Raw genomic sequence first — 14,142 nt, 5'->3', positions numbered from 1 at the left:
AATGACATAATAAATGTTTGTTTCCAAGATGTGGTGCATAATGTATTTCACAAGCAGTTACTGAAATGTGATAAGTTGAGTATATGAATAGCATATTTTATGTAAGTACAATATGTTCACATGGTATATAGTAGAATTAAACTAGCTGTAATTTAATATAGGTCTTTAGCTTTAGAGATGGGAAAGCTATTGTCTTTCAGAATTAAAGTTCTTTTCAAGTATTAGCAGAAGGACAATTATTTGCTGATTCTATATCAAAATTCTGTTGAAGTGCCTTATGTAAAAATTGCAGTTGAGTCAAGAGAGGCTTGAAACTTAGTACATCGATTAAATCCGATTACATGTTTGGGTTGTTTTGTTTTCTTTTTTGTTTTGTTTTTTTTTAAGGAAAAAAAAAATCTATTTAAATAGTTAACATACAGTATTTCAACAGGGGAAACGCTGATTAGATCACCACAATCTATTTTATGCCATCAGGAATGCTGAGGGGCTTATAATTGTGTTAAATTTTCATATTACTCATATTCACACATTAATGAACAGATGCATTGTTACTATTGGGATTTTTGCCATTTGGCCTTTCACATCCCTAATCATGATTTCCTACTGAGATCTTTACCATTCTCGCAGAAATCCAGTCATTGATACACGACCATCCAGCGCACTCATTATTCTCCCCTTGTTTCTCCCGGTATCCCCGGCGGGAGTCAGGTTGCAGGGACACTCATTTGTAACGCGAGGCCTTTTCGCTTTGGGGTTTCTGCCGCGGAGTGAAGACGATTTTTATTGATAAAAGTCGGTGCCCCCCCCCCCCTCCCTTCTCCACCTCCTCCCCCTTCCCCGTGAAGCAGCAGCGGGCGGGGAGCAGCTCTGGGCTCCGCCGCGGCCCCCGCCAGCCCCGCCGATCGTCTACTGTTGCTTTAAGGGCGGCAAGTTAGACAGAAGACTTCTGTTTTCTTGACGAGAGCACCACGGCGAATATTTTGTCTAGCTGCGGGAGGGGGGGTGGAGAAAAAGAAAACAGAAAAAAAGCTTTGTCGTGGACTTTGCTGACAATAGACTTAAAAGTTAAAGACGGGGGTGCTTTTGGTGCCTGGAGGCTCTGGAGCCTATTGTCAGCTCGCAATGGATTTCTCTTGCCGCATTCCTGCTTTGCAAAGGTTTGTTAGCTTTTAATGACTGACAGCCCTCTCCTGCAAATACCGCATTTGCTCTGGCCTGTTTACACGCTACTCGAGAATTTTTTGGAAAGTGCAGGGAAAGAAAAAAAAAGGGGGGGGGGGGCAAGCGGCGGCGTTTGCTTGACCTAGTCATATACGTTTGGGAAAATAGGTTTTTTTGTGGGTGCTTCCAGGGGACGTACAAACTTCAGAAGTAGCTGTTCAAGTGCTTGGAGCGCGGCGGCATCGCCGTATCATCAGCCCCGGCGCGGAAATATCCCTTGCACTGCAGCTTCTCCCACCTATTTCGTTATCTTTTAATAGCAGTTTTAGGGTTTCTGACGGCAAACTTGCATTCGTGACCGAGTCCGTGGTTAGAGCGAGGAGCGACTCTTCCCTGCCATGCAGAGAGCAGGAGGCACACGAGGATATAGGAGAAAATTGGAGAACAAGTGTTGCAACGTATATCAAAATGTTAAAGTAACCTCTTCTGCGTTAAATGGGATCCGGCCGGCAGCCTCTGCGCGTCCTTGTTTGCGGGGGGGGAGGGGTGCGGTGTAAAAGAAGAGGGCACCCGTGTGCCCGTGTCAGCCTAGTTGTTTATACATTAATCCGATACTCGTGTGGTTGGTTTAACGGGAGTCCGGGGCCGCTCAGCTCCTCTCGTGTGTCGGATGCTCTGCACCCCCGGCCAGGGCGTGCAGCCCCGCTCCCTCGGAGCGTGGAGTTGGGGCGTCGAGGAAGGAGGTGGAATTAGGCAAACAAGATAATGAAGGTTGCTCATAATGGTTTTTACTGTGGGGAAAATTAACCAGTTGCTAATAATTGTATGGTCTCTAGGCCAGACGGTCCCTTTGATAAGTTAACATGTACTCCCTTTATGCTCCTGGTAGGGGGTAAACAAATGCCTGAACAAATACAAATACACATAAACACAAATGTGGAGAATAGCAGTATATGTCTTAGATCCAGATAATAAGTGTGGGTATTGTTATTTAGATGGCGCATACTGGGACACTTATCTTTTAGTACACTCCATTTTCTAACTGAATGCAGTGCTAATCGCGGGATTGAAAGCTATTGTAATTGTGTACCCATCTAAATGCTGACAAGAATATACAATTACATTGTTTGGAATTGAGTTTAATGTTCTCTGAATTTTATTAGCATTTATATTTACTTATGCATTAAAATTCTACACAAAAAGAGGTCAGAATACAAGAGTTACAGACATAAATATCAGACCCATCCACACCCTCGCTGCATTTTCCTGAAAATACTGAACGAATATATTTTATTTTATTTTACTTTTAAAGGAAGTGATAGAATCTGAAATGAGCAAATAATGGGTTTCCATTCTAAGCAATGCCTTTTCTCTCTCTGGATTTTGCAATCTTTTAAAGCTTTTTTCATATCCAACTTTTTATTATTATTTATAATGTGCGTGTTACTGGAAAATCTTTCCACAGTATGCTTACCACCACACGATGTTTAAACACACATTATAAAGTGGATGTAATTGTAAACACTCAGAGGGATATAATTACATGTAGCAGATTTAGGAGCTAATTCTTTGCTTCTCTCTCTTTTTCCCCTCTCTCTCTCTCTCTTTACTCTGCATTTTATCAACATAATTATTTTTTGACTGCAGACTAACACCCAGAAATTGACAGGCATCCATTATAGGCAGCAACTTGTTCACCAAATTGAAAAACAATGAACTGCAGGTTTATATGTGCCCATTGTCATACAAAATTACCGAGGCTTTGTTCCACAAGAGCAAAAAGCTAATGGTTTTGAAACAGCAGGTGACAAAACACTTTTTTTTCCTTTTTTTTTTTTTTTTCCTCCCCTCTTATCAGTTTGTTGATGAAGTCATTACGAACTGGGGCCCAGAACAGGGTTGGCCTTATTTTTAGCAGATAGACTTTTAATGAGTTCTATTGTGGAGACAATCATGTTGATTTGCTTACATATTTTTTTTCCCCCCTTCACTCAGAAACCCCCAGTATTGAAAAGCTACTATCAAAGGACTGGAAAGACAAGCTTCTTGCCATGGGATCAGGGAACTTTGGAGAAATAAAAGGTAACGCTGCTTCTATGCTAAAGCAAATTGAGAATGAATATTCAGATAGCACTGCTCGTCTTCTCCTCCCCTTGAAACATTGTAATTTGGTGCTTAAATGAACTGTATGCTCTCCATCTGTGATAATATAAATAAATGAAATGGTATATTGCCCTAAGTGAATCAGTCTATGTAAAGCCTTTGTTGCATATATCGTTCTGTGTTGTAAGAGGACACATCCTATTGCTGGACTGGGGGAAAAAAAAGTAAAATCACAGATCAAACACAGGCTTATGTGGTATCAGAGTATAACAGAGCTCAGCTTCTGAAATCTGAGGGTGATTAGAAGTCCTTGTCAATTTTTGGACAGATTTTGATGATGTAGATTTTTTGGACTTTTCTGCATGTAGGAAGAAACAAAAAACAGCAAAGTTTGTGTAATGATACCACTAGGTACCGAAATTAGCCAGTGCAGATTTTAAAAGACAACGTACAACATCTGTGCGCTAAAGCACGTTCTTTTAAATCCGTACTCCAGAAGGAAAATGACAAAATTTGACCACTCTCCAGCAGCAGTAGCTTCTGCTTTGCCAAGATATTCCCCATTTTATATGTGTGAGGTCATTTTAGGGAACCTGTGGTTGTTTGTTTTCATGTAATTTAATATTTTTATAATTCTTCCTCGGTGTTTGTGATGAGGAACTGACGCAAAATACATGTCTGTCAAAAATTTTAGTTTTTAGAGCAGCCGTTATCACACTGAAAAGAAACAGTGACTCCGATTCTTCTCCCATTTGTATCACTGTACATCTGGAGTAGCAAAATCCAAGCCAATGTTGTTTTGGAAATGTGAAAGTAGAAGGAGATTAAAATTAAACCCTTCTTTTATGTTTGTAAACCAGATTTCATTTCTCTCTGTTATTTTTGGTTTGTTCACTTACTAATGTTGTCCCTGATACTGCGATCCTCATTCAGGCAGGCTCCCAAACCTCCTGCCTGACGGGCTTAAGGACCTTCTGCACAAGAGGTGGGGAGTATTCAGTAGTGAATACAAGATGACGTGCTATGAGAGGTTAATGTATTGGTACATGTGCAAAGATAGTGTTATTTTAATTATATGTGTCTTCCAGCTTGTCACCGATAAGCCACTGCCATTAGTTTGCACTAGTCCACTGACTTACACAAGTAGGAAAGTATGCCACTTGCTTCCCCTTGCTTCTCCCTAAGAGGCTGTAATTCAAAAGTATGTATTCGTTACATATGTAGAATAACTTTAAAACAGAATATAGTGCTTCAGCCTCAAGTAGGATGAGATATTATTATTATTAAAAGAGGGAGCCAAACCTTGGGTTCTTTATTCCCACCAAGCACATTTTCTCCATGTGCATATAGCAACAGGTTATAAAGAGGTAGGTAGGGTAGCCACTGGGCTTATCTGCCAGTTCTGGTTTATAAAAGCATATTGTTTTAAAATAACATCATTGTCTGCCATGAACCGAGGAATCTTTAACATGTTGCAGGGCCAAAGTACTCGGGCAGCTTTCATACCCACTTTTGGGTGTGCATTTCAGCAGTTCTTGCATGTTGTCTGGAGCCTCTTTAACTCTTGAAATGCTGGAGCCTTGAGAGGGACTCCCAGCGCTTCTCCTCTGCCTTTGGACTCCGTAAAGCTGCTCTGAAAAGTGCTGCTCACTGAGAAGGCAGCCTGTTCCCACTCCTTATGATCTTTTTCTGTTGGAAGGCAATCTTTTTTCCCTCTTCCTCTCTTTCCCTTTCACAAGCTGAACTTGAAAGCGGCAGCAGTAGCTGTATGCTAGCACGAAAGAAATTCAACAGTCTTTTCAGTCTTGCCCGGGGGAGGGAGGATGGGGAGCAACAACACAGACTCAAAGAAGAGTTTTCTTTGCTTTAATTTTTGTTTTTTAGCTTCATTTTTTGAACACAAGTCGAGGTATTGTTCTGTAGCTCTGTTCAAAAGCCTCACATCTGAGGCTTTTTAGTGCAACTGTGGTTCTATGGTTGGGGGCATGGTTATTAGGTGTTTGGATCAGGTTTGGCAGTAAGCTGTGAAAACAGGCACTGGTTTATTTTTCCTACTGACTGCCGTGACAGTTGCAATTATTGTCCATTGTTCCTAGGTGGCTAGAAAGGAGGGAGGATACAATAGAGCATTGCCCTCTGGGGGTAAATGAATTTGACTTACAGGTTCTTGGGGGGTCAGGCAGGCTGATTATTTAGTGCCCAGGAATGTGGTTTTCATGGCACCGCAAGCCATGAGCGGCCAACAAACAATGGCTCAGCTGTATTGCAGCTGTATTTAGTGAGGCAACATGAAAGGTGTGCAAGTTGAGCTGCTTTATACTCACGTATGCGTGTACAAACACACATATATTACGCTAGAAAATGGTCTTGTCTGTCTATAGGAACATAGAGTTATTAAGTTTTCCAGTTGTGACTTTTTAATTAATTTCTTTCTATAAATGGCTTGGCAGCTGCATTTTTCCCCCTTATTTCTCTATTAGTGATATTTGGAAACCTTGCACAAGTAGTGTCTTGTTATTAATACACCCTGGAATGTGGACAGCACTAGAAGCTGTACTGCCCAACTGTCTTATGCACGGAATAGTTTTTTCCATTTAACTGTTCAAAATTTCATTGTGTTTTTCATTGGATCTGGGGGAGTTTTAGTGTGTCATGTGCCTAAGTCTCAGCACTAGGCTACATACCATTAATGCCCAAGTCTGTGCTATTACCACTGAGTTTTATTCTCTGTGAGAGATTAAAAGAAAGGGAGACGAAGTGGAAGACTTTATTTTCTATTAGTGTTATTTCTTCTAAGTTAGAAAGCAGTAATATTTTATTAAAGATAGAGGAGTTGGTGAATGGCTGGCAGTCACCAGACACACACACTTCGTGTTCAGTTATTTCTCTTACTTGTTTTGTTACTTTTGGCAGCTAATTTAAGCCCCCCTTGCTTTATCTTCACACCTGTAAAATGGGAGAACCATCACTTAGTATCTGCAGAGGTGTAGCTGGAAACTTTGAGATCACAGGTAGATGGATCTATTTATGTCTGCTTACTAATGGAAGAGGAAATGTGATACTTAATTCCAGGGCTTGACTGAAAGTCACTGCAAGGGAATACTCTTAAAATGGGACAAAATCTACAGGCTGTCATATCTGTAGAGATTGTAACTCACATGCATCTGTTTAGAGAGGTAGTGTGGTGCTAAGTAAGTAATACAAGTTTGACACTGGTGATGTCTTACGAAATTTTGTTTTGAAATCCATGGAATTTTTACTCTGTTCAAAAGAAGTCAGTTGATAGTAAAACTTACAAAACATGTCATTAAATTGAAATATTTTAAAATAAAGCTGTAATACAATATATTCCGTTGGTTAAAGCCCGTTCAAACTTACATCCATCATATTCAAGAACAGGGCTCAAAAGGCCTTTGGATTATTAATGGATAATTCAGTTCATTGGATTCAGTGGAGCAGAGAGAACTTCAGGTCTCAAAATGGTCATCTACAGGAAGGAGAATAATCCCCCTTTCTGCTTTCAGCGTAGCTGCCTGGTCCCCATGCATTGTGGGGTGAAAGTGGTTGCTTTTCTGCAAAACAGCAGATGCAACATGTAGGGCGGACAGTTGACGGGGGAAGGTATAAGAAGCTTACTTCTACACTCTTCAATGTCACTTGCCATCCATATACTTAGAAAATTAACATGAAACTTCTGTTTGGCTGGTGATGGGCCTCCAAACTGAGCAGACTTCAGGGCACGGTGATGGCCCCTCAGGTGGGCAGGTGCATCATGAAGTGCACAGTCTTGCTAATGCTGATGTGAGTGAGGCAGCTTTAACCATGATGAAAACTCTTTTTAAAACTTCCTGAGTATACACAAAGCCTTTCTGCTAATCTTGTCCATCTCTCGCTTATCATGAGTTGTCAAGAAATAATAATACGTATTTTGTATGTTCCCCACTTAGCTAATTTTGAATAGGTGTGTGGAACAAAAGACTGAACTGACTTTTGTTTCTAATCTTTCTGACTTGGTTTTCTGTTGAAGTGAAGGCATTGTTAACAGTGATTGCACTTGAATCTCTCAAGAAAGACCGGGCAAGCCTGAACCTGATATTTTTTTGTTGTTTGAAAATCCTTCTCTATTGTGCACGATTGCTCCTGAACAACTCAGGTAAAATGTTTTGTGCACTTGCTGTGAAAGGGATCATCATTAAGGTAAATTCAGCTCTTCGTTGTAGCTACTTAAATCTAGGTGACTCCAAAGACTGTACTGGAGTAACCACAGGTTTATGATTGTAATGGAAAGCAAGATTAGCCGAGCAATCCTAATATATTATGCATGATAACATAGACATTTGTTTCATGCAAGAAACTGGGTTCCAAGTTACATGAAGTATCAGTGCAGGTATTATATCAAGCTGTATTTGATGTGTGATAGCGCTGTGTTTGCTGAAGACTCTAATCTTGCTTATACGTTCACAAGATGGGGCATGAGAGAGTATGCAGTGAACAGTCTTACGACTGCCAATAATGGATAAAGAGAAATAATCCATTCAGCGATACTATAGCTCATCAGAGCCCATGAATTAAAGACATATGTTATGTAGATTCAATGTATGGATTAAAACGGATAATCTGGTAGGTGACACACAGAATCTTGAGATAAGTGGGCTATGCAGATTCAGTATATGGATTGTGACGGATAATTCCATTTAAGTAATGCTGGACAAGTTGAAGACAAGTAAGCTTCGGGTGGTGCTCAGGTTATGTGCAGTAATCCAGTGAGTGACACTTGGGATCGCATAATCTGTAAACTGAAGACAAGGAAGCTGGGGATTCTGCATTTAGATGTGGACAGGAGGAAGGAGGGGGAAGGGGAGAGAGATTATTCGTGGGGAATACATTGGGTTCAAACCTTTGACTAATAAAGCACAGATCCCCAGGAGATGTGTGAAAGCTGCACACTTAGGAGCTATATGAATTTTGCATTTGCAAATTAACGGTTGAAAAATGTTTGCAAACTTGTGTCAAATGTGGATGTTTTGCATTATTTTTTGTGGATAGTATTGTCTCAGGAGTGGGAAGAGAAGGAGGGTGAGAGAGTCATAAGTGAAGGAGGTAAGATATGTCTGGTTTATGGCTTTTAACAGAGATAAATTCAATATTTATTGCAACCTACTTAGTGTCTTCTTCTCAGTGTTTATTTTTTGGGGGTGTTTAATAGAAGCAAATTGCCGAGAGTGAGCTTTAGTCTTTTGTTAGTAGTGCTGGGGCGGGGGGAACCTGCCCAGTGGAATACAGGGAAACCTAAGTTTTGAGAGGAAATTTGGCAGCTGCCGAACTAGTGAAGGTTGATCCCAATGCAATATGATACTCCCAGGCTGCAGAGAAGTAGACGGCGCCAACTGAGCCACACCAACGCAGAACTTCTATCAGGCCAAATGAAAGCCTGAAATGCAGATTGTGACTGGATGGAGCTACTCCTATTGGACCATAGAGCAGGAGGTTAGTTGAGGGTAATATCTGTGGAAGGAGGGTTGGAGGAATCTTTTTAAAAGCGTCTAAAATGCAAAAAAATGTGCATTTGTGACAAAGCACCAAATTTGGGCTGTTCCAGATTTTTTTATATATATATTTTTTTTTTTAATTTTTTTTTTTACATAAAGATACTTAATTTGATAAGAAAAAATCAGGTTCCAGCTAATTAAATCAAATACAACTTTTATTTTTAATAAATGATTCTTAATAGAGAAAATACAATAAAATGAACTAACTAAAGTAGCAAATGCCAATGGCTTTATTTTGTTTGAATATATGGAGGTCAAACCACTATATTTAAAAATGATCCGCAGGGTTGGGTGACAAAAGGGACCTAAAGCAGTTCTTCTTTGTACTAAAATTACCTGAAAAAACGTGCTGATAGAGATGAATGTTGCTGAGCTACCATTATGTGTCTGTCAAAATGGAGCCAATATTCATATACATACATATATTTTACCATTTTTCCCCCTGCTGCATAAAATGCCAGCAGCAAATGCTATTTCTCTAGCCTAGTTCTAGCTTGTTGTCTAGGCAGTAAAACAATGAATAACCTCTTGAGAAATAGTCTCAATACAAATGTTGCCCATTCCTTTTGTAACCTTGACAATAAGTTACTAACCTGGTTGAATACCGAGCTTTGTTTGCAGTCTACTGTACCAGAGCTTTTTCTGACAGCAAATAAAGAATACTCTGACAACTTCTTTCCAGCATTGCAAAATGGTAATGTGCTGGTCTGTTACAGAGCAGACGGCTAAGTTTTTGTCCCCACAGAATATTAATTCTTGAGGGTAGTAATGGCAAAAGATGGTAATTGTTCATAATTTGTTTTTATTCATGCTGCAAAGTCTTCCACTGAAACATAAAAGATTAAGGCTGTCTGTATACTGAAATAAATAACTTACTTCTAGCTTGCTGTTCTAAAAAGGACTTCTATTTGTCAAACAGGGAAGATTCATTACATAAATCTGTAGGTACAGACAAATCAATCTGAAGTCTGTGCTTTTTCTTTCCTTGCTTCTTTTTCTGGTGGCTGGGGCTTGCTGAGTAAAATGCAGTCAGAAAGTTTTCCTTTATTATGCTGACTTCCCGTATCAATCAGATGAAGTCATTTAATTTGAGCAAGGTAGGTAGTTGTAAGTGACGGCAGTCATTGTGCAGTAAAGTTGGCTTAAATACTTAATGAAAAAATGCCAGTTTTTAGATGTTTATGTCCTGACAGCTCCAAGATTTACTGGCCTGGAAAGCTATGCCAGTTCATAATAAAACACTCTGAAGTATTGATTAGGGAAGCACCAAGGGAGTTTGCACACGTGCACAAGCACATAACCCACATCCACTCACAAATATATACCAGCAAGTACATAATTTAAAGCATATACTCATTGCTTGGTCATAAACATTGGACATTTCTGTTTGAAGACAGAGGAAAGAAGAGTTTAAATTCTGAACTTACCTCAGCCATTTAGATCTGTTTATCAGACTACGTCTCCTGAAGGCATCACCTATGTCTCCATCACCTCCCCATTGCCTCACATATACAGCTTCAGGCGACGTCAGCAGCACGCCAGTCTGTGCAGTGACGGGAGAGTGCTCCTCTTTACCATTATTATCAGGTTTTAAATAGATTTTTTTTTTAGGGAGAGCGTGACAAAGATTAGTTTGCTGTTAAGTAGAAGACAACTAGGTGGCCTCTATTTTCCTTTCCTGATTTCCTTACTGAGAAGAGTAATATTGGGTTTGGATTTCTAATGTGGCAGAGGAAAATGAAAACTAGGATGGGGAGTGGGGAAAGGAAAATAGTTGACAAGTTGATCTTATCTCAAGATAAGATACTGGAATAATACCCTCAAGAAAAGATATGTATTTTATGGACTGCTGATACTTTATTTATTCTTTGGATATAGTAATATCATGACTGGTAGGAGCTTAATTATTCTGAGGACAGCTTAGCTTATAGGCTGTTCAGTTTAAGAAACCTCCTTCTTGGCTCTTTTTCATTTTTGTATTGAAACTGTTATGTCCCTAGCTTAAAAATGGCCCTGGAAATACACATCACAGGAAGTGCTAGGAGATGACTCAGTTTTTAGCTGGTGTATGGGTTGTAGTTATGTGCTCGCCACCCTGTTGTTAAATCAGAGCAAAGTTACACAGAAACTGTGTTATGATGTAGTTCTGTCGCTTTGTTAGTTGAATGGCGTCAATAATTGCTTTATTCATAGGGTTCCTGTAGCTAGAGCCCTATAGTATCAAACCGAGTCAAGCAAAGATTTAATTATTTTTATATCATGTATCCCTTTTAAAGGCAGTGGGGAAATTCTTGGTCTTACTGACAGAGTCACTGATGGTGACTTCAGCAAGGCCAGCAATAAAATAAAATGGCTTACACTGTGTAAAGTCAAGAAAGACTAAAAACTTTGCATCTCAGTTTTCTCATCTAGGAAAGTAAAGTGTACCACTACCTGTCTACCTGCTCACAGCCTTTAAGAAGATCAATTAGCTAATGCTTTGAAATTAAAAAATACTCTATACTGCATGCTCTACTTATTATTATACATCTTAACATTATTGGAATGCAGATTACTTCAAAATATTCTTATTTCCATTTAATGTTTTTTTATCCCCTACAAAGCTTTGTAGATACAGGAGGACTTTTTTTTTTCATTCGTAACCATAGATAACGATATGAACGCAATACAATATTATTGTGTCTTCCAGGCTTTGTACTCACACATTATTTTCTTTGATTTTCCTTTGAAAGACAGATGCTGACAGTTCAAAAGCTATTTACGTAATTACTTTGATAGTAAACTGACTCGGGGGATAAATTTCCCTGTCTGTATGGGTGTGCGCGAGCATGCAGGCGAGCACCCCTGATTGATACCATTCCGAGCAGTTTAATTGAGACATGTCAGCGGGATGGAGGGAGCCTCGCCACGTCCCTGCCCCTCGCAGAACGCGCTGTGCGGCTGCGAGTGGATCCGCGGGCTGCACGCAAACCTCCCCAGCGCCTGAGCATTTGCAGCGAGAGCTTGAAACGCCTGCTAAAGAAAATATTGGCTTCCCTAATTTCTCATTTACATTTTCATTCCGTCTAATAAATGATAATAAAGTATTTACTGTTTTGATCGCAAAAGCGATTTCTCTGCCCCTTTTTTTTGCTTTGGTTCTGTTTTGGGTGGATATGCCAAGGTTTCTCCTGTTCGTTTTCTCACTTTAAGTGTGTCATTTGGTCATATTGGTGTCTTCATTCTAATGTTTATTAAAATGTTACTGTCACTGCCAGTCTGAGACTGTGAATCAGAACTAAGAATGTGTAATAGTTTATTTCACATTTGAGTAAATTTCTTTTACTACTTAAACACTATTATGGTTAGTGTTGATCTGCGATGAAGTTTAGGTTTGACGATACAGAAAGCCACTAATTTGAGTCTTCTTTTATTGCCATCTGCTGTGGGTTTTGCATCCACAACATGTTGGGGTTTTTTGTTTTTTTTTTTTTCCTTTCTGAATCTCTTTTTGTGGTGACAGAGAATAAGCTGACGCATCTGGAAAGCATCCCTTCTTGGGCTATTCACTATATCAACCTGTAGTGTATACTTTGATATTCCCTTGGCCTGAGTTGTTTTTGATAAGTCATGAAAAATCCACGTTTTGCCATTGCAGTGACAGAGTACAGAGAGAACAGTATGAGCACCTACAGCAATCTCCTGACAGGCAGGTGGTCTGGTGGTTAAAAGCTTTGTTAAACATAAAATGTGCAATATCTATTTGTTGTGGATCTGATGGTAATTAAGAGTAATTTTTGAGGCAGTCATTAATGTAAGCCACTCTCCTTTTACTTGTCGCTCAATACCCATGTTAAGTGGGTCTAGCTCACTGTCACGTTGCATGCTGCAGTAATGGACACTTGCTTTTTTCAGCCCAGCCACGCTGCATGGCTGCAGTCAAAGCTCTGCAAACGTATGGATCCTGTGTGTGGAGTACAGGCCAGCACCAGAACCACTCCCAGCTCTGAACTACTTGGAGCAGCTCTAAGTGGGTTTAATAACCAAGTGGCTGAAGGTGGCTGCTGGTGCTGGTGACTTATCCTCACTGAGGTTTGCACCACTTCCCAAGTTCTAGCAGTGTTAGCAGCTGCGGGAATAGTTCGTTAATTCCCAAGTAGCATGATTTAAAGCAACTGTCTTTATGTGGCTGGTGTTGTAGTTACTTAAAAGAAGGACAGGGAACTGCTTGAGAGAGTCCAGCGCAGAGCCACAAAGATGATGAAGGGAGTGGAGCATCTCCCTTATGAGGAAAGGCTGAGGGAGCTGGGGCTCTTTAGCTTGTAGAAGAGGAGACTGAGACTCGTTGATGTTTATAAATATATAAAGGGTGAGTGTCACAAGGATGGAGCCAGGCTCTTCTCGGTGACAACCAATGGTAGGACAAGGGGCAGTGGGAACAAACTGGAACACAGGGGGTTCCACTTAAATATGAAAAGAAACTTCTTCACTGTGAGGGTGCCAGAGCACTGGAACAGGCTGCCCAGGGAGGTTGTGGAGTCTCCTATTCTGGAGACATTCAAAACCCTCCTGGACACATTCCTGTATAACCTCATCTAGGTGCTCCTGCTCTGGCAGGGGGATTAGACTAGATGATCTTTTAAGGTCCCTTCCAATCCCTAACATTCTGTGATTCTGTGTGAAAAATGCTAATGTATTTTGCCCTCTAAAGTACAGAATTCTTAAAATGGAAATCCCTCAGCTGCCAAGATGGTTCACATGATGATAAAGGTTTAGACCTCACGCACACTAACAGAGAGAAAATAGTGGCATTAGGGCGGAAGTTCACCATCCTCACGTGCTCACAGTTTATAGCCTCTGGAAAGGGATATGAAAATGGCAACTGGTGCTATAACTCTGCCATGCATTTCAGTACAGTGGAAAACAATCCTGTCACTGAATGTGCTTGTTTACTGACCAAGCTGTTGCCCTCAACTGACCATTAAATAATGTCAAGTATCATTTGGCCTTCATTTGTTCTGCAAACTAAGTAATTTATGAATGGCGACTGTGGAATGGCAATTTTGTTGGCCATTTCCACAAACAAAATTATAGAAGGGGTGTGCTAGGTAATAAGGATAGTATAATAAATACCAAACTTAAAGTGAATGCGGACACTTTACATTATGATCAAGACAGTCTGATTCAACTATCTTTCTTCTTTTTAATTTTCGCACTTGTCTGCAAGAAACCTCAAAACTATCTGTGATTCCTTATCAATGGGGCTTATGTAAATAAGTGGATAAGGCAAGGGGAAGTCTACTCCAAAACTCACTGTCTCACAGTAGATTCACGGATCTTGATCTCT

The 14,142-nt window shown here is 40.1% G+C and overlaps 1 protein-coding gene across 7 annotated transcripts in view; it reads left to right on the top strand.

Annotated features, from left to right (window-relative positions):
- Positions 1–14,142, top strand: part of SOX5 (SRY-box transcription factor 5) — a gene marked incomplete at both ends in the record, with an annotated part of 299,845 nt that overhangs the window by 133,407 nt on the left and 152,296 nt on the right. For 6 of the 7 annotated variants that reach the window (XM_080364054.1, XM_080364052.1, XM_080364051.1 and 3 more), the window contains one exon: positions 3,160–3,246. The exons of the other annotated variant lie outside the window; for it this stretch is intronic. In XM_080364054.1, the coding sequence (XP_080220180.1) occupies positions 3,160–3,246 (87 nt within the window). The remainder of the gene's footprint in view (positions 1–3,159; positions 3,247–14,142) is intronic. 7 annotated transcript variants of the gene reach the window in all.

This window comes from Nesoenas mayeri (genome assembly GCF_963082525.1).
Source record: "Nesoenas mayeri genome assembly, chromosome: 1".
In the NCBI taxonomy this organism is placed as follows: domain Eukaryota; kingdom Metazoa; phylum Chordata; class Aves; order Columbiformes; family Columbidae; genus Nesoenas; species Nesoenas mayeri.
Note: the sequence above shows the minus strand (reverse complement) of the source record. Positions and strands in the feature narration are given on the sequence as shown.